General features: G+C 33.4%; 1 protein-coding gene across 5 annotated transcripts in view; it reads left to right on the plus strand.

Annotated features, from left to right (window-relative positions):
* Nucleotides 1–21,617, plus strand: part of LOC124366412 (cyclin-dependent kinase 12) — a 68,100-nt gene that overhangs the window by 18,261 nt on the left and 28,222 nt on the right. For 4 of the 5 annotated variants that reach the window (XM_046822946.1, XM_046822944.1, XM_046822943.1 and 1 more), the window contains 9 exons: nt 460–594; nt 956–1,081; nt 1,284–1,856; nt 3,967–4,461; nt 6,814–7,018; nt 11,329–11,480; nt 17,283–17,481; nt 18,397–19,084; nt 20,866–21,123. In XM_046822946.1, the coding sequence (XP_046678902.1) occupies nt 460–594; nt 956–1,081; nt 1,284–1,856; nt 3,967–4,461; nt 6,814–7,018; nt 11,329–11,480; nt 17,283–17,481; nt 18,397–19,084; nt 20,866–21,123 (2,831 nt within the window). The remainder of the gene's footprint in view (nt 1–459; nt 595–955; nt 1,082–1,283; nt 1,857–3,966; nt 4,462–6,813; nt 7,019–11,328; nt 11,481–17,282; nt 17,482–18,396; nt 19,085–20,865; nt 21,124–21,617) is intronic. The other variant, XM_046822947.1, reaches the window with a different exon arrangement.

A 21,617-nucleotide genomic window follows, 5' to 3' on the forward strand; every position in this document is an offset into this window, starting at 1 on the left:
ACATATTTATAATGTTTAAAATATTAGAAATTCAAATCTGTATATAGTGTGATTATGATTAAATATCATATTTTAATTTATAGAAAAACTGTAAGATTTTATTTGTTCTTTAACATTTTTGTTGTCATTTATATAATATAACAAAAATATTATATAGCCTATATATATATTATATAGAATTTCGTATTTTATTATTATTAGGATTACTGTTATTTTGTAATAATCTAGATTGGAACTGTACATCATGCCCAGACATTGCTCTATGTGTTGTAAATTTTCATACTTTTGAAAACATTTTGAAAATTAACTAAAAATGTTTGTTTCTGTCCTTAAATACATTTATTTATTAATTATTTTAATAAACATCAAAATGTTAGAAACTGCAATAGTTTTATACTTATGAAACACATCTTGGGCTCTATTTACGTACTACAATTGTGCTATGTTCTTTTTTTACAGAAGTTCTGACAGTAAATCAAAAAAGTCTCGTAAGAAAAGACATTCACAGACAGCTGATAGTGGGGACGACCTAGAGCAAAGTACTGTTGCGATCACTTCATCTTTCAAACCTCTCGTTGAGTATTCAGACGTAAGGTAAGGTTATACGGACATTTTTCAAGGTTACTAAGCATGATCTTCATCTGATAGTTAATATAAGAATTCTCAATTTAGTTAATTCATTATGTTTAGCTACACCTAATAAATACTCCTAAGTAAACTTTGCAAAGAGAATAAGAAACCTTAACTAATTAAGCAAATAGTATGAATTTATCTTGTAAGCAATCTTGTTATCTAGTCTGGGCTATTTAAAGCCGGAAATATTTATGAACATTGTTCTGGTGTTAAAAATATATAAATATAAAAGTTGTTCTTCGCAACGTTAAAGTTTTATACTTTTCGAAATAAAACTGCTACTATTTGTGAATTGAATTGAAGAAGTTTGTGATGTTTCCAGTTCTGAAGAACTTTCCAGCCCCGAGGCAGGAGAAATTCAGAGTGAAGAAAGTGTTTTGGACCACAGTGGCGAAGACTCTTCAATGTCAAGGAGGCCGAATCATCACAAACGCCACAAAGATGAGAGGTGCGTTTATGTAATGTTGTAGGCCTGTCTGTGTTCGACTTAGCGTAGTATGGATTTCAATGGTTGTATTTTTATGTTACTAATCTGATTAGTAAACAAAAATGGAAATAAGTAACAACAACAAAGAACTGTCACTTGCTATTGTGTGTTTTCATTTTTCTTTCGTTTTGTTTGTATCATAATTTCACATTTTTTTGTTCAGATACAGATCAGAGAAATCTTCTCATCATGGGTCTCCCGTTCCAAAAGAAGGCTCCGCACTTTCTCCTGTACGACAGAAAGAGAAGAAAGAAAAGCACAAGAAGAGGAGCGCAGACACATCGCCAAAACTGATCAAACAGAGGAGCACATCCCAGGAAGGCATCAAGGAGAAGAAACACAAAGAGAAAAAACACAAGAAATCCGATAAAAAATCTAAACACAGTCCTTCCAGTTCAAAGAAGAAACGGAAGAAGTCCAAGCACGCCTCTAAGAGCAGCAGTCTTGAAAAGAATGCTTCACGTGATATAAGTCAGTCTCCTCCAGAGATCTTTCAGAGGCCGAGTCCGAACAGAACGTTCCTCAACAGGCCTGGAGAGCTCAACGATGGTGCGTGGGAAGAGGAGGAGTTCGCACAGAGGAAGAACGGGTCCAGGTTCGGTTCTGGTGAGAGTGAAGGGGAGAGGAGGCTCACGCCCCCGGCACTACAGAGGGTAGCTTCGGCAGGCTCCCCCCACACCCCTCCTCTGCCACCCAAGGCTTACGAGAAGAGCAAGCCTTGCAGTCCAGGTGAAATGTAAGTTTCCTAGTATTTCAGAGCCTACATTATGGCTCTCCAACTAGAGCAGTCCACACGAAAATAGTTCAGTGGTGGCTGGCGCATTAGAATCCTCCCTTTAAACACTGTGTCTAACAATGTTGCCAGTTTTACATGTTTGAAAATTATTGATTCGTCGTCATCTGTTGCAATAAACCACTATCATCTGTTACTATAAAGAAATATATGTACATTAATCTGTTTTGCATATAAAACAAGAGGTGAGTATGTGCATCACACTATAAAAACATAACATAATTGCATCACAGTGGCAACATGTGGTGGTCAGCATCGATATAGCAACATCGCCTAAAATATCATCAAACTTTTTACATGCTGTTGCATAGTGGCAAATCATCCAGGATTTTGGTTTGAATGGAAAAGTCTAAGTTAATTTTTGTGTGTAAGAGTTGAATTGACTTCGTCTTTTATTGAAATTATATGTTAAAATATACAGTGTGTTTGGGAAATACATATAAAAACTTCGAGAAGTGGTACAAGTGATTAAAAAATACTCATTTACTAAATTATGTTGTTTTTGTCAACTACTTCGTAACGTACGTGGAGCTGTGTCGTCTATGTTGTGATTAATAATGTAAAATATACTGAATATTTATTTTCCACAGTGTTTCTATCTGAGAATTCCTCCAAATCAAGTTCCAGTTTTATTACAGATTCGTAAACTTGGAGCATACAGTGTATAATTTACTAGAACCAAGTTTAAATATATGTCTAGATTGATTCTGCAGATTTCTCTGATATTTAGATATTTTTATAATAAGAAAAAGATGATTTAACTAAATAATTTAATTTACATGTCTATATTACATACCCTATATAACCCTACCATACCCTATATAACCCTACCCCCTACTTAAATAGGTTATATAGATATAGATTATATATAGTCTATATTTGTTACCCTTACAGTAACAGTTCAAAGAGTCACAATTACAACTCCAGCACTCGCTCATTGTTGCATAATTTGGGAGTTTGTTTCGATCTTAGTTTTGTGTAACATAATTAATGCAAATATTTGTTGCATTAATTCAATCTAAAACCATAGATTGAAGATACAATTTAATAAATCGTTTATTCCTCAGACGGTTTGGGGGACGAACCAGCTTTTCAAATCCCCACATAAGTTGCTGGCTAAAACTACAACCTGTTTTCGTGGTAGACATTATTTCTCACCACACTATCAGAGTCCAGAAGTCAAATTCGGGATTGTGTTTGCTTCTCCATGAATAAAATAAAATTTTCCTACAAAATCAAGATTAAGAACTAGAGTTTGAAGAGGTTTTACTGGGATTAGAAAAGGTTTAAATAAAAAGGAATGGATTTCTCTCTGGAGGTATTTATTAACCTTTTGGAATAGGGAGGCCACTAATGTGGTCAAAACTTAACTAAACTTAACCCTCGCTCAGCTCAGATGGAGTCAGGGGGTTGTCTTCTCAGCTCGCCGAGCCACACATAGTGCTTGTCACCACTTGGTGCTTGCGTAACTGTGTCCAATCACTTTTACTCGGATTTAAATGGCAGTATTTTACCTTTGGCTCTTTAAATGACTGAAATTTAAATGCAAACCTCAAATAATATACAAAGTTTATTAGCTTCAAGGTTGAAACTTTATCGATTTGTTATTTATTATTTGCTTCCAAACAAACCAAGTAATATGTAATTTAAGTCATAGGTTGATCTGTTAAAAAAGTATTTTTATTTGCACGGTAAAATTACAATCAGTTACAAGTAGGTCTCTAGTATTAACAGAATATAAATTCGTTTCTATATCTTGGTCTTTCCACCAAATAAATAAGTACATTAATAAATTGATAAGGTACACTACAGCAGTACACTGACACTGACACTCGGATAAAAACAATTCTGGACAGTGTTTACTATGGAATGTGCTGCTTTAACAAATTTGTGGTAAAACCGAGATTGCTGCGAACTAGTTTTGAACAGTCCAACATATATTTTCTAGATCTGGATTAGTTGATCTAAAACAAGCATATTGATAACTTGTATATAAAACCAATGTATATCTGTGGTGGATATAACAAAGTTTCATTGTTCCATTTCTTTCCAGGATGCCAAGTTTTATAGAAGAAGGTGAGGAGGTGATGAGGCCACACAGCAGAGGCAGGAGGGCAGAGAGCCTGGAGGAGGGGGAGGAGAGAGGGCGAACAAGAAGCAGGACACGTAGGGAGAGTCTGGAAGAGGGTGAGGAGAGGGGAGACGATAGGCCGAGGAACAAACATCGGGCGGGAAGTCTGGAGGAGGGAGAGGACCGCAGGCCTGGCAGGACCAAACACAGGGCGGGCAGCGTGGAGGATGAGGAGGGACGGCGCACCAGGAGTAAACATCGGTTGGACAACCTGGAGGACGGCGATGAGAGGAAGGCGAGAAACAAACACAGACCTGACAGTCTGGAGGACGGGGAAGAGCGGAGAGCCAGGAGCAGACACCGAGCGGACAGCTTCGAGGAGGAGGAGAGGAGACCTCCTCTCAGGCGGAGGTCACCTAGCATTGAGGAGATCCATAGGATGAGGCGGAGGTCCATCTCACCCCCACCTTTCCGCAGGTTCTTCCTCTTAATCAGTATATTATAATTTATTTTAGAACTCCTACTTTCATTATAAGTAACAATAAGTCAGAGAGTAATTTTAAAATTGTGCTTTTTAACCCTTTTTGCTAGAAAAGCCAGCAGCACTGGCCACACCAAGGTTGCAGACAGCTCACGTTAGTTTTGCTGTAGTTTGTCCTCGCAACTCGTATGGCCAGTACAGATGGCCGCTATTTTCATTGACAGCTCGGTGGCCATATTTGTTGTTTGCTTCCCCAGACCGGGATTATTTTTTAATCTCCTCCGCGTTATTTGCATAGTAATTTAAAATGTTTAAAGAAAAAATGAAAAATAATTTAAAATTTATTTTTAATGAATCTTTCTAGCACAAAGATAATCATACATTTGGTGAGAAATTTAACTCTTATACGTATATTGTTAACAAAGATATGTAAATAAAATGTTATTAAGTAGACCTTTATAGCTATGTTATACTCAGACATGAACTATTTTACATTTTTTTACGGAATAAAACTTTAAAAATACATACCTATGTGTAGTCAAGAATAGTTAGCACATGTCTTGCAATACAATTTTTCACTTTATTGTATAGGCCCACTACACGTCATTAATCTTATTTGCACAGTCAATGTTTAGAGAAGAATTATAAATACTGCCTTCTAGTGCATAAGGTTAATAATTAATTCTATTTCCCAAAGCACTTTAATCCAAGTGATATTTAAGAAGATAGTTTCACTACAGTGATGTCATTGTGGTTTGATGTGCATGTCTTGAATGTATAGAACAGGCATGCTGAACTCTCATGTTTCCGGGTTGGTTATGGAACATGTCGACATGGATGGGAGTTCAGTGTCAGCTATATTATATTATGCACAGTCAGATCAATGCATATGTTTCTATAGTCACTGAGCTGCAAAGCCCTTTCTTTCTAAGCCTACTTCATATGACAGCCAAGGATGCCTGTGTATGGAGAACAGGCAATGTTGGAAGAGTGTGTTCTGTGCGTTTCTGCGCGTTCTGCGCTGGGAGCAAATAGCGGTTTGACGAGTTCAACAGTCCCAGGCTGTTAAGACTGAAATTGGTTCATTGTTTTATCAGCGTAATACTGGAAAGACCTCAGTAAGGAATTGGTTTGTTCTTTAGTAATTCGAAGAAGAAAGAATAAAAAATCAGGTCATCTACCATAAAATTTCAATCAGATCTTGTAATGAACTTTTAGTCTTGAGCCTAAGAACAACTGCAGAGGAGGGAAACGAACATGACGATATGCATAATTAATTCCATTTGAAATGTTGTCTCTGACATTAGGATAAAATTAGATTTTCAATTAGAATGTCTTAACTTTGTTATAAGCACTGGCTTTCAGTTTACAATAAAAGAATTTTTAATGACTAAGTTAACTGTAGTTCTCAACAAACGTCTTTTTTATAATTAAATATTTCATACAACATTATTGCAGTACTTTTTTATGTATGAATACAGTTTTAATCCTTTGGAGACCAACCAACTATATACAATCAATTTTGGCATCAAAATTGTTATAATAAGTTTTATAGAACTTAAGATACAGATTTTTTTAACCCTAGGTTCTGTGCTGCTTATTTCCAGAAATCATATTATTTCTTAAAGACAAAGTTATTGTTTAAAATAAGATAATAGAAGACATTTTACATAGTCTAAAACCACAAATTAGTAAATTGTAACAATGTGTTTCTGTTTTAAAATATAGAGATGTAACTTTACTTTTAAAACATTAAAGCTAATTTTGAACTCATGAGCATGTCTACAGTAAATAGAATATGCTCCGTGGAGCGATCGACAGGCCTGAACAGTGAACGCCCCCTCGACAAGCCTGTTCTGTGTCCGTATAAAATGCCTCAATACCTCAATATTTCTGTAAAAATCAATGGGACAACTAGTTCCATTGAGCTACTGCGTAACAAAGGACTATGGATCAATGCCTTGAATGTTAAAAAGATTCACAGGGTACAAACGTTCACTCTTCATTTCCTTATTCAACAAGTTTGAAGCATATTTAAAAAACCAAAATACCACTACGTTAGAAAAAAAATTGTTTTAAAAAAGCGACAAATGGAACATCTGGTTGTGGAGTCTTGTGGAGAAAGTAATCACTTGATTAAATACCATTCTTTATCTATGTATCGGAACCAATAATCTACTGGGGTCTAATTGTGATTTGAGTGCTCATTTTTGTAATAGAGTTATGCCAATTTGACACAAAGTTCTCCTAGCTATTTTCAGTTAGCTAAGCAAAATATTTTGATAACGTTATAAATTAATTTTTAATAAACTAATTCCTGCGTACTTAAGTTGTTCCCCTGTTTGTAGATCTCCGAGCTTGGAAGAGGAGCGGTTGCGGATGATGCACCGTGAACAAATGGAGTACGAGGAGTACCAGCGCGGTATGCGGCGACTGTATCGCGCAGACAGCATGGAGGACCTGGTGAGACTGCCCGTGCGACGGCGGCGCACGCCCTCTATAGAGCGAGAAGAATGGGAGTCTCCGGTGAGGATAGTAACAACACACACCACAGTAAATCACAATTCATCATCTTTAATTGTTGTTTGCTGTGTGAATAACTTCTTCGTTTTTGTAGAATTTTTCTATCAAAACATCGTATCCTCCTTTACCCAGAGATCGTTAGATACGGTCTCGAAGACCACCTCCTCTATCCATCCATTTATGTCATGTTCAGAGTGTGTTTTTCCACTTTTTATAATTTCAAACTCATGTAGTTTTTCACTTAGTTGTCTGGATCTTTTTATAGTCATTGGGTTTGTGAGCATGCACTAACATTTCTATAACAACTATGTCAAATTTGGGAGTACCAGTAATGTTGTGTTACTAGATAGAAACAAATTGGTCTCAGTTTTAATCAAACTTTTGAAGGCTAATTTAAAATAAATTAACCCTAGAGCTGTCATGTAAATTACCTGTTGAGGCGTATTTTAATCCAAATAAAACATTTTATATGTAATTATTTCATGATAAGTTTTTAAAAGGGTTCTACCTCAACGTGTTAGGTCAAAAACAGTAGTCTATAAGGACACCTGCTCTTGTGTAGCGAAAGTTGTTACAGTCTTTTGCAGAGCTAGGAAAAGGAAATACACAAATAAAAACAGTATAAACAGTATTTGATATATTAGGAAGATCAGGATTATTTTTATTATGTTGGGAGACATGAGCTCTCTTCTTATTGCAGAAATGCGGTCGTAGAACAAACTGGAATATTTCTTGCTCTGAAAACGTTTTCATAGAAAGCTTTTGATTCAAGACACAATTATTTTATATTTAGAGGGTGATCTCTATTTCTATTAAAACAGTTCTGTGGGCATAAATATTCCAATTACATGCCAACCTTGAGTTTTTGTCAAGAATAGGCGTGCTTTTCCCACCTTAACTAATATATCTTACTAATTGGCTTTTGCCACCTTCATCTAACAAAGTTTATGTCCACTCTGGGAATATTTACTTGTCCAAAACTTGTGTAATACATGGGTTTGTAAATGGCCGATCGATTTACGATTACGTAACAAGCTCTTTCACAGGAAATCCTACGATTGCCAACTCCAGACTTCATCAATCTATCTGTAATTTTTTTTAATCTTATAAGTTTTGTTGTACCGTAGTAAAAATACTCTTGAAATTATGTAATTCTAGAGAAGATAAGTTGTTTTTTTCCAGTCAAACTTTTTTTTCAACGTAATCTTGATCTTAGCCATTCTTCGAGGTATTTAAAGATTTTTTAACACTGCATGTTTCACATTTTTTCTAGCCTTTTTTGTAAAGCACAGCATGCAATTTATCCAAAACGTCATACTCAAAATTCACTTTTATTTAATCACGTTGTAACAAATTTAGTACAAACTCATGTTTAACATACACTGATAATTCAAAGGTAATAAGGAAGAGTGTGTTTTTCTATCACTGATTTGACTATCTTAACCTAGGTCTAGGTGTGGTTTGGAATTTGTTGTTTGTGTGGGTGATTTTTGTTTGTTTTTGTGTGATGGGTTATCTATTAACATTAACGAGGGTTTCCAGGTTGGTAGTTGTGTTAAGTAGTATTTAGTTTTAAGTGTAGAGACCATAAATATTATTTGATATGTTCTTTTTTCCAGGGTAACTGTAGAAAATGTTTGTGGCTATCCTTCTTTATACTGTTAAGCACTTTAAACTTTAAACATGTATAGTTCAACATATTATCCTATAATAGTAAATGAAATGAAATTTGACTTGTTATAAGTTAAGTTAGGACTATGAAGTCCTCTCTTCCACTTAACCTCAGTTCAATCTATCATATTAAAGAAATATATAGAAATTCATTGAAAAGAACAAAGTAATAACTGAACAAAATAACATAAATATAAATCAAATAATATTGAAAATAAGGTCAGTATGCATTATAACAATTAACAGAGTGTAATCATTAATTGAAGTGATATTACAACATACTGATTATAAAATGAGTAATAAATTAATAACGCATCCATTCGAAAATTTAGCTCCAAGTATGCCACTGACTATGTTATCCTATTTAGTGTACCATAGAACTTTCATACAGGGTGTTCAGTAAAAGTGTTCCGATACTTTTCTACACATAAAAATGAACAAAAAAGTTCATACAAAGGTATGTCCTTTAGTTTTCCGTCTATCTGTGTGTGTGTTTTTTATCAGAAAATTATATCTTATGAACCAGTTGAGATAAAGTTATGAAACTTGAAAATTGTACTAACCTTTATTAGACCTTTTTGTAAATAAAAATTAAAAAAATCCTTTTACCTGTTTAAAAATGGTGGACTTTATACGGTTTTGAGTTATTTTGATGGGATAATTTAAGTGTCTGCCATTTTAGAATGTGTAAAATGATTTTATTAAAATTTATTTTCAAAAAAATGACTACAAAAAAGCACTCTGTATAGTGTCAGCATACAATTTTGACTTGTAAATATAATTTTTAAGTTGGTTTGCCAAAAACACATTGTTTTACATGGTGTTTAGGTTTCTAAATTGATATGATTTGGATGAGTGTTAAAAAAATCTCGTTCTAAAACTTTACATGATATAAAACGAAAGTTGGTTAAATTGTAAAAGCCTACAAATTTATCTTATTGTGAGGTACAAACAACATAACATAAAGTGGCAGACAACTATATCTCTTAGTCAACATATGGTATAAGCGATTAAACTGGTAATTACTGAAATGGTGGAGGAGTAGCGTGGTGATAGTAGAGAGTTAAACTACCCTGTGTCACACTAAACAGTTTCTACCTTTGTTACTAACTTCTTCTATGTTTATGTTTATGCTCATATGAAATGGTGTATGTGTAAAATATATACAACATTTGATAAATACTAGAGATCAATATTGCTTCAATTGGTTAATGTTTCATTCATCAGAAACATTTAATAAGACTTACTTTTACACATCGGCTGTTGGAAATGAAGCGTGTGAACCTCAAATGCAGAAAAATAGAAATGGTTTTTACTCACTCAAAACTAATGCTTGGATATCCAAAAATTTCATTGAAGATGTCTAGAAATCCTTGTTAACGTAATTTCTGGGGCTGAAATTCCAGCTCCCCACCACCACTGGACCTGGTCCTTGTCCAGTTCATACTCATTACTCTGCTGGTTTCTGGCTCCAATGTCCATGGGCACAGTTAAATGTTTATGTAAAAATTTGTTCTGTAAAAATTTGTAACAATCCCCGCCCCCTCAACATCAATATCCACTCTCACACAAGTCAACATCATCATCAATGTATGAAGTAGTCAGATTCTTCTCCATCAGAAAACAAGCATTCAACGAGTTCAGTTTTGGAGTTCCGTTGAAATACAGATACATTATATACAGTAATGATACACTAAACACAACATACAAAAGAGAAAGATGGGGATCCGAGAACGTTTGTGCTAAAAGAAACTGGAACCGGCACCATATGTTGTAAGCAGCACAACCTTCTTCACCCGTTATTAGACTCACACTTAGGCAATTATTCATGGCAGTGTGGGGGTCTAGATTTGACAAATGCCTCCAATTTGACCTCCTCATTGTGGACCGACTCCTCCAAATTTTGGATGCTCCACAAAGTCGCACGGTTGACTTAAAACATCACCCATACTTGTAGTTTCTGATGGAAATCCTTCAAATTTAGCAGTATTCATAAATAATAAAAAATAACAGGCTATAAGGGCAAGTTTTCTGCCCTTCTATCTTTTGATTCTAAAATCAGTTTGCTGCCTCGAATCAAGATGAATCTATGTGCCAAGTTTCAAGTCTCTAGGCCCTTTTTATCAAGGTTAATTGCACGGACAGGCAATGACCTGATTTGAAGGGTTAGATATTGGACCCTTGATAATTTATAACAGCTAAAATCAGGTCTAGCAAGTTCTGTATAAAAGAAATAAGTTTGGAAATATCTAAAAGTTAATTTTATATGCCAAGAATTTCACATATAAAAATGTATTGTATGTTTAACCTGGTATTGGTAAATTGGAGTAAAGTGTATTCAATCTTTAGAGTAATTAACAATTCTTAATTTATTTATTGGTATTTTTAATATTAGTTTTACTTTGTGTACTTTACGTTATAACAGCGTTTGTGTTATCAGCTGTATTTTTTACCAAGTACGCACCCAGATAAAACCTAATATCAACTGTACGTAGACAATACACCTCGGAAACCAGAAAGTTTCAGAGATGAGTCAGGTGAATTTGCACTGTTATAATCAAACCGTTTTTAATTTGCTTCCATTACTGAAGAAAATTTCTAGTTTTTGTTGTGTTTATTCTTATGGTTAGTGTTACGCTTTCCTAACACGTGAGTGTTGTCGCTGACAGGTGAGGACAGTGATCAGGCGCAGCGTTTCTCCACCTCATCGCAAACGGCGGAGGGCAGAGCGCGAGAGTCGGCGGAGGGACAGCCACCGCAGGAAAGAGCACAAAGCAAGGAAGAACAGAACGCGGAAATCAAGATCAAGATCTCCCTTAAGGTACATATCTGTGAAATTAGTCTGTTGTTAGTAATATTTAATTAGTTAGCAAAGTCACCAACTAATTGTATTTATTTTCTGCTTTGTATTCTTGGTGGAAGTGAGTTGGTTTTAATGGAAAAGACATTTTTCATACTTCCACAATAAATTTATTTAAAAAGCGCTTTCGCCGGTTAAGGCATCATCAGTTTGATATTGTTTACAGAAAAGCATATGTGTAAAATAGAAAAAAAATACATATATGATAAAATAGAATAAAATTTAAAACTAACTGTAAAGACCAAAAGCTAATAAATTATAAAAGAATTATGTAGAAAAATATGGTTTGCAATTCATAATTTTGGAATGGATTTCTTTTTTCTCTAATGGTATAAAAATATCACTGAAATATACGAAGGTTGGGAAATACAATTATCTTTTAAAACTGTCATACATTATAATTTGTATTTATCTTATATAATAATAATAATAGTAACATTCAAGAAAGTTTGTTATTGACGATGGAAGGATTGAAAGGATAACAGGATTTCAGATATTTACCATTGTTAAAGGTTATAAAAGGTATAACACCCTTACCTAAAATTAATTGGTTAATCAAACTAACAGTGTTATATATTTTATAACCTATAACGATGGCAAATGTTGGAAACCTGTTATCCTTTCTGTCCTTTTGTACTTATTTGAATTACAGGTTATTTGGCCTGTATATGGTTGTTTTAAGTTATAACAATTGGTTTCTCTCAATGTGATTGCTTTGTGTAAAATATTAGTAACACAGATAAAAGAGTGTATTGTGTATTAAGATATCTTATAAATCTGTTTCATGTTTTCTATTTACTCATATTAGAACTGTTCCTGTAAATTATTTTCAGTAATTTTTCAGGTTTTTTTTAAAACAAACTTTGACCAATTGCATGTGATATTTCATGGCAGAACAAATACATGACTCGTTACAACTTTCTGGTTCATAAAAACAAATTAATCTTGGGTCAATCCATTTCAAATCACCCAGGTCATGTTACTCAACATTTTTAATTTGCCTAATTTTTTTATTATGAGTTCCTTATGGGTAGACAATCACAAAACACTATTTGAAAAAATTTTACAAGCCATAGTTTTTTCCTGGCGGCCATTTTTTAAATGGCGGTTTTGCAGATTTTAGTAAAATACGCGGTTCGCGAAAAGTTTAATTGCCAAGCTATTTTTAAAGATATCAGAATAATCCAAAAACCAGTGTGTTCAGCATAAAATGAACTTCAATTTGACATTATAATAATGTTTCTTTTGTGCAAGAAAGTCAGTCAAACTTGTTCTGCAACATCTCGGAAGAAAATCATCAATTGTTACTTTTTAAGACCATAAAAGTTTAAGAAGGAAAAGAGACTCACTACTAATATTTTATTTCTTTGTTGAAAACTAATATAACTACCTACTGAAAAAGTTTTAGCCCTGAGAATGCTCTCCTTTTTTTCTAGAGCTTTTCAAAAATGGCCGAAAGCCTAATAATGTCAATTTTCTAGGGTTAATAACTAAAAAGGGACTGAATGAAAATAAATGAAAATTTTACAGAATGTTCTTTATACAAATAGGAATATCTCATAAAAAAATTATGACTGAGACTTAACTACATTTAGAGATATACAGCATTGAATTTCAGTTAAAAGCGCTACCCTTTTTCTCGCTTGTGCGGTACCAAGTTAGCAAACAAGGGCTTGTTTAAATCATTATGTTAACAATAAACTTATATTTAATGCTCAAAACATGATATTCCTTATTTAAACCTACTTAGGATTTACAATAAAAATTATTTAAAACCAGAAAAATTAGCGACCATCTTGATCACAATACCACGACTGTGTACCCATTTCAACATCACCTAATTAGTGAAATAAAGAAGATAAACCCTAATTTTGAAATGGTCATTTACTTTAGCGATGGAGCAAGCAGCCAGTACAAAAATAATAAAAACTTCATTAATGTCTGCCTACACAAAAATGATTTCGGTTTAAAAGCAGAATGGAATTTCTTTGCCTCATCACACGGGAAGAATTCTTGCGATGGTATTGGGGGAACCACGAAATGAGAAGTTACACGAGCTTCACTTAAAAGACCTTACACTGAACATATCCTGACTCCACAAGATATGTTCAAATATTGTTGAGAAAATATTACTGGAGTTCAGTATATTTTTGTTCCTTCAGCCGAAATCAAGCAAATGGAAACAAAACTTACCGAGAGATTTGAATGCTGTTTACCAGTGAAAGGAACAAGAAGCTATCACAGATACATCCCCATAAGTGGAAACCAAATAACATTTTTTGTTACTTCTGCAGGCTCAAACTTTGATGATCATCAAACATCGATACTTTTCACAAATGTATCATCTTTTACGAGTAATGACTACGTTGCTTGTATCTATGATGACATTTCTTTCTCCCTTCTGGACCAAAAACTGCCTTCCAGCTTTCCAAAAATGACACTGCCTGGGTGCCTGCTAAGAAAATAGTGCGAAAGGTGACTCCACTGGAACTAACAATCGTGTCTGGTAGGACACATAACATAAATGAGAAACTATGTAATGGAATATCATCTTTATTTAATTCGCTGATGAAAATTGCAGCCAACAAGTAATTGAAACTAATGTTTTAAATCTAAATGGACAGAAGAACAATATTATGTGGATACTGTATGCAAGTGTAGTACAAAAATTGTATCAGTAAGTTAAGTTGAAGAATTATGATTCTTACCTATTGTTCTCACTGTGTAAGATTATGAGTTACTATTTTAAAATATTCCTCAGGTACTAACACGTATTTTTACATCATGTATTTTATAAAATGTATTTGCTTTTACTTTGAGAGTTGATGCCTAGAGGCTTTATATATTATTTGTAGTAAATTACTTTACAATTAAAACAAAGTGTTTTTAAAACATTGGCACTATATTTCGGTGAAAACCGTCTTCAGGTGCAAAAATTGTATAAAATATAAAAATATAAAGAACATTAGAACAAGCACACCAATTGGTTTTAAAGAGCAAAATTCCACATGGACTCAACATCAGATAACTTAGCCAAAAACATCTAAATTTGAAATCAACATATGGAACAATTGTTTAGTTCATGTCATCTGTATTTATTATTATTACTTATTCACTGTTTATTTACTTTCGTTTGTACTGTTTTCTTTTATATTTTTATATTTTATACAATTTTTGCACCTGAAGACAGTTTTCACCGAAATATAGTGCCAATGTTTTAAAAACACTTTGTTTTAATTGTAAAGTAAATTACTACAAATAATACAAAATGTATTTGATAATATTATATTTTAGAACATAAATTAAAATGCATATACATTTTGACAGTATAATAGATCTAAGCAAATTATTTTTCCTAAAGTGCGCAAATGCTATTTTGTGGTTATGAGTATTGTTAACCCTAGAACTGGCGGTCATTTCATCCTGTAGTGTCGGGCTGTTTTGGAGCTTCGCGCAAGGTTTTTTTTTAAAAAAAATTATTAAAAATATAAAATAAAAGCAATATAAATAAGAGTATATATTTTTGTGTTCAGAATTAAACGTAGAATTGCACTATATTGTAAAATTAACCATCAAAAATTTTCTAATAAACACTTTTTTTAATCAAATATAAAATTTACGAAAAATATTTCTTAAATTTGGGGGGGACCATACCTAGCAAATGAAGTTATAGTGAGAAATATTTATAAGTGAAATAGCCATTCTGTGTCAAATTTTATCTAGTTTCAGAAAAACATAAACATTATACACATTTATGAAAGCATCATAAAGCTATAGAACAAAAAGCAGCGATGCGTATAAATTCTGAAAATCGGGTGTACACGTAAGACTTTGGTAAAACAAGTTTTTCAAATACATTTATCTATGAATACATGTTATTTTGCATATTTTATTACTTAGAATAAAATAGAATATACAGTAGTAATGAAATAATTACCATAAATTATTTTTTGAAAAGTAAAAAAAGTTAAATTTTGCCATTATTCAAAAATTTTGCGAAAAATTTTCATTCAGCAAAATATAAAATAGTTTCTAAAGCTTGTACTATATCAAAATTTATAAATTTATGGTTTATAAGTAATAGGAAATATTATGTAGTTAGAAAACTATAAATATAACTAAAGATATTAAAAAAATAGAGAATAACCCAAACAGTTATTATATATAACCAAAGAAATTACAGGAAATATATATTTTATTGTGAAAACTATCTATTTACCAAAAATAAATAGTTACTTCAGAGCTAAAAGAGTGCTATAAATAACGTTTAGTAAGTGAAAACAATAACAAACTATGTGAAATAAATTTTAGCCAAGTCATTTTGCCATAGCCTACACAAAGCCGGTAATTTCTCAAACATATTTCAGTAAATAGAAATTGATTTATTCTAAAATATATATGTTTACACTACTACTACGACATCAAACAACACACTACACATTAAATACGACACTAAAACACGCGTAAAACTATTAAAACTTAGAAATATCCACAGCTCGGCACGAAAGTGATACAGAACGGCAGCGGCAATATGGCGGTCACAACAAACGGCGTCGCGTTTTCTTTTACGTTCAAAATAACAAGCTTGCTACGTCATAACCATAATACAAAGAGGAATAAAACTCATCTGTTCCTTAGCATTTTTCTTCCCGAATCCAATGGTGCATGAATTATATCGATACGTTACCGGAGTATATTATAAAAAGTAATTATAGGAGGGAATGTTTGATCGACAAAATTTTGACGGTTAACACCACAAAAGCGGCATTAACCGACATAATTATGTCGATTAACAGTTCTAGGGTTAATTACCATTATTTTTCTGGTTTTAAATAATTTTTATTGTAAATCCTAAGTAGGTTTAAATAAGGAATATCATGTTTTGAGCATTAAATATAAGTTTATTGTTAACATAATGATTTAAACAAGCCCTTGTTTGCTAACTTGGTACCGCACAAGCGAGAAAAAGGGTAGCGCTTTTAACTGAAATTCAATGCTGTATATCTCTAAATGTAGTTAAGTCTCAGTCATAATTTTTTTTATGAGATATTCCTATTTGTATAAAGAACATTCTGTAAAATTTTCATTTATTTTCATTCAGTCCCTTTTTAGTTATTAACCCTAGAAAATTGACATTATTAGGCTTTCGTCCATTTTTGAAAAGCTCTAGAAAAAAAAGTAGAGCATTCTCAGGGCTAAAACTTTTTCAGTAGGTAGTTATATTAGTTTTCAACAAAGAAATAAAATATTAGTAGTGAGTCTCTTTTCCTTCTTAAACTTTTATGGTCTTAAAAAGTAACAATTGATGATTTTCTTCCGAGATGTTGCAGAACAAGTTTGACTGACTTTCTTGCACAAAAGAAACATTATTATAATGTCAAATTGAAGTTCATTTTATGCTGAACACACTGGTTTTTGGATTATTCTGATATCTTTAAAAATAGCTTGGCAATTAAACTTTTCGCAAACCACGTATTTTACTAAAATCTGCAAAACCGCCATTTAAAAAATGGCGTCCAGGAAAAAACTATGGCTTGTAAAATTTTTTCAAATAGTGTTTTGTGATTTTCTACCCATAAGGAACTCATAATAAAAAATTTAGGCAAATTAAAAATGTTGAGAAACAAATTTTATTTTTATTGGGTGATTTGATCTGGATTGACCCTCTTTGGTTTGTATTTATTAGATATATTAATTAGTACATTGAGTTTTGTTTAGATTTAAATGTGAAATTACCAAGTTGATAGTAAGCGTATGTCGCAGGTCACGACATTCACTTTCGCGCAGTCCCGTGAGGTCGAGACGCAAAGTGAGCCGTTCGCCTCCCCCTCCCGCCCCTCCACGCCACTACAGCCGCTCACCTAGCTATCCCCGGGACTACAGGGCGGCCAAGCGACCTCGCTCTAAGTCGAGGTCCAAGTCCCCCGCATCCCTGCGGAAAGTTAGGGAGATTTCGGCAAAGGTTAGTGTGTGTCTTTGGTTCTCTTACTCAAGTGCTGAGTAAAGTGTTTTTGTGTTTTCATAATGATTGTATTTAAAGAAGACATTTAAAAAGTACTAAACTTTGATTTTTGGACAGGTTAAGTCTGCAATACATAAAAAATTTGTTAGATATTTCCAAACTTTGTAAATTTAACCTCTAAACAATTTTCTCACTATGGCAGTGCTAATGTGTGTGTATGTATGTATGTACATACAAGGTATGTTCAAAAAGGAACAGGAATTTTAATTAATAAAAAGTAACAGGAATTTTAATTAATAAAAAGTTATTAATTCTTTTATTTATGCTTTGCATACAAACATAATAAATGTTTTATCATATTCAAACCAAATTAATGTTATATTAGGTAAATGTAAACTTATAAATCTTGGCAAAGAATAAAGTTAAACTTTGAAAATATAACATTTTTTGGTATATTCATGTTGGTGTTGTTTAGTAAATTCTTTTTGCAAATTCAATAATTTTTTCAAATCGTGTAGAATCTAAGCTTTTTAGTGATATATAATATAAAACGATAACTCCCTTTGGTGTGATACATATAGATAATTTTCTTATTCTACTGATAACTTTGTGGGTATCGTTAACAATACGACTACTTTATAAGCTGTCTAAGTCAAGTTATGAGATTGATAAAAAATGTCAATACCTATTTGGGATAGTTTAGATCATTGGAACACAGATATTTAGTTGTTGATGGTTAAATATGTTGTAGAAGCGGAAATGACACTACTGACTCAAAATGACTTATCGGCCAGTAGGAGGATTAAAATATACACACCTACCTGTATTCCTAAAGGTCTTAACTGCAATCATCATTATTCAACATTTAAAACATTATTTCAATTGTAAATGTCATGGATGATTAATTTGTCGCAGGCCAAGATGAGTGAGACAAGTCTGTTTGCCGAACTGGTGAAGGACAGACACATGCGGGAGTTGGCAATTAAACGGCTTGCTGCGTTGACCGACCGGGACGAGGACGGCGTAGTGTTGGTGGAGGACAACAGCCAAGAGAACAACCCTTCCTCGCAGGAGGAGACCACCAGAACACCTCCGCAGGCAGTCAACGTGGACGACATCCCTGTGCCGAAGATGGAGTCACCTCCACCACCCCCACCTGCCATGTCGACACAGAACGCGTACCCTCTGGCGATGGACCCTACGGCATCCCTCCCGCCGGACATGATCTCGAAGATGTCCGTCTCACCTGTCACTGTTAACGCCAAGAGTGACCCAGGGACCACTGTGACGCCCCCGTTCAAAGCGAACACAATAGAAACTATCGCTTTGGCGAGGAAACCCGTCGAGGATGTGAATAGTGTAAATAGAACTAGTGAACTTGTCAAAACGGAACCTATAGTGGCTGTGAAAAGTGAACCTGATCCTGTTAAAAAAACGGTGCTAGTTTCTAAACCCAAAAGCTTAACGAAGTTGCCAATGCCCCCCGGAATCGACCAGAATGACCTGGAGAGCATTGACTCTCCGCCTAGCAAGTCCCCGAGCCCCATACCTGAGAAGAAGACACCGCCAAAGAAAGGAATTAGAGACTTACCACTACCTCCAGGTGAGATATTGGTTTATAAATGTTTTATTAATTTTGGACTCAAGTCTTTTAAAAAATTCAGGTAATTGTTTTAATTATAAATAATATTAGCAAATTGTCAATTGGCTATTTTTACTACCGACATTTTATTCTTGTATAAATGTCATATAAAATGTTCACAAGAGTTGCACTTCAAACAATATGTATAAACTTGTCAGATTGTCCTTGTGAAGAAAGTAAGTTGTATCTGTTTCGTGGAAATATTTTACAACTTGTAGCAGTAAGTATAATAGAAAATATTTTATATAAAAATCTATATACAACAAAATAATAAAGAAAACTATTTTACCTCTTCACTTTTTTATACCTAAAATTGTTTGGTTTTGCAAAATTTTTTGCTGTTTTATTTACAGAGACAGGTTTGTATATTTTAGATATATTCTTATTAATGAAAAAAAGTTATTCGAAAATAAGTTATATTAATATATATATATATATATATATATATATATATATATATATATATATATATATATTTTTTCCCAAGTTTTTGTTATTTTTGGCTATTACAAGCAAAACATTTATTTTGTTTGAATTCAAAGAAGCCAATGATCTATATGTGAGTCAGATATTTCCGTGGTACTGTAAACACTAGAAATGAAACCGTAAAATACTCCAGGCGGGTTACATGCAACAATAACACGCCGTAGCTGTCTGCACTGTGCGACTACAGCGAACACACCAAGGTGCAAACACTCATGACAGAGAACCAAGGAAGTGCTGACATCTAGTAGAAAACGTCAGAACTACTCGCGCTACATGTGGTTGTCATAAATATGCTCAGTATTACAGCAGATAACAGAATAAAACAGGAATCATATAATGATGCTTAATATTATGTCAAAAACAGTGAAGGGTTTAATATTTTTCTTTTAGTTTAAAAGAATTACATCTTAATTCCAATTTTTATACTTTAATCATATGTTAATTTTGTAAATAAGTCTCGCAGAATAGAGGCCAGAATAAAGGTATTTTTTTAAAGGTATAGGTTTGGGTATTTTTAATATCTATGGGGGTGAAAAAATGCAAAACATTTGTTGAAATGAGATAAAACTATTTATAGCACATTATTTGCAATAAAATTAAACACATGGTTCTTTTCATGAGGTTTTTGTCTTGAAAATACTGTCTCAATGCAGCATAGTCTATGGGTAGAAGGGTAGTGGTACATGGACAGAAATGGCACATTAGCATCTTGACTAATTTCTCAACTAAAAACAGCTTTACTTCCTTGATTTGTATGTAGTTTACGTTCATATATCTCAACAACACAAAAATTCTTTGTTTAAAGTTTGTTATCATGACAATGGAAAATTTGAAAGGATAACACGATTTTGGACATTTGCCATAGTTATATGTTAAACGTTTTGAGAATTGAAATCCTATTTGTTAGTGGGGAAGAATATAATTTCTTTGTTCTTTATTTTTGTATGTATTAAACCCCCCCACTTGATGAAGAGGCTAGATTTCAATCCTGGAAACGTTGTGTTATACCTTTTGTAACATATAACAATGGCAAATGTCCGAAATCCTTTTATAACAAAAATTACCTTGGCAATTAAGTTTTTTGTTATGATGAAAAAAACATTTTTAATGATTGATAGCTCTAAGACCATCAGTACCTCGTGAAGGAATTATTGCCCATGCTTATATGTAGAAGTCTTCTTTCATTCAGTGTGTTCTCAGGATGTTTTACATGCCTTTGAAATCAACCTGGAATTTTTTTAAATGTATTTCCACAGTTGTTGGCGGTGCAGAGGAGTTGAGCGGGGACGATGACATGACGTTGACTCCACCTAGGTTGAAAAAAGCGAACAAACGACCAAAGCACGACCCCACCAAACTGCTGACGAAACCCCGTATCGTGAATAGACGGAGGCCGCTGATTCAGACTACGCCCAGTGACTGGGGCGAACGCTGCGTAGACGTGTTCGAGGTCATCACGCAGATCGGAGAAGGCACTTATGGTCAAGTGTACAAGGCAAAGGACAGGCGAACTGGTACGTGCCTGTTTATAAGTCAGTGAAAAAAGCCTTAATTTAGATAATTGTTAAATATTATAAATTATGTCCCATTTTTTACTTTGCCAATGGCAATAGAAATTCAGAGCTTTTTTAAAAATAACACAGACAATTTCATTTATAATTTATTTTACAATCAACTTGAAACGTTGCTTACATATAATTTCCTAAAAATGCTTTATTTATGTTTTTAATTAGAGTACAATTCCTTTATATCATTATTAATTGAAATCTAAACTAAAGTTCATTTCCTTTAATGCCTTATCTCAGTCTTCGTAACCTATTTAGCTTTCACTATCTTATCAATGTAACAATGAATCTTCCTAAGGTCTGGATCAAACAGTTTAAAAATGAGGCATTCTAACTTGCTAAAATAAATTCCCATATTCTGTTTTTAGAAACATGCTTACGTCAAGGCCCTACTCCAAATGGCTTAACTTCTAAACCACATGTATTGGTACACAGTTGTAGGC

The sequence above is a fragment of the Homalodisca vitripennis genome, chromosome 7, assembly GCF_021130785.1.
Source record: "Homalodisca vitripennis isolate AUS2020 chromosome 7, UT_GWSS_2.1, whole genome shotgun sequence".
NCBI classification, from domain to species: domain Eukaryota; kingdom Metazoa; phylum Arthropoda; class Insecta; order Hemiptera; family Cicadellidae; genus Homalodisca; species Homalodisca vitripennis.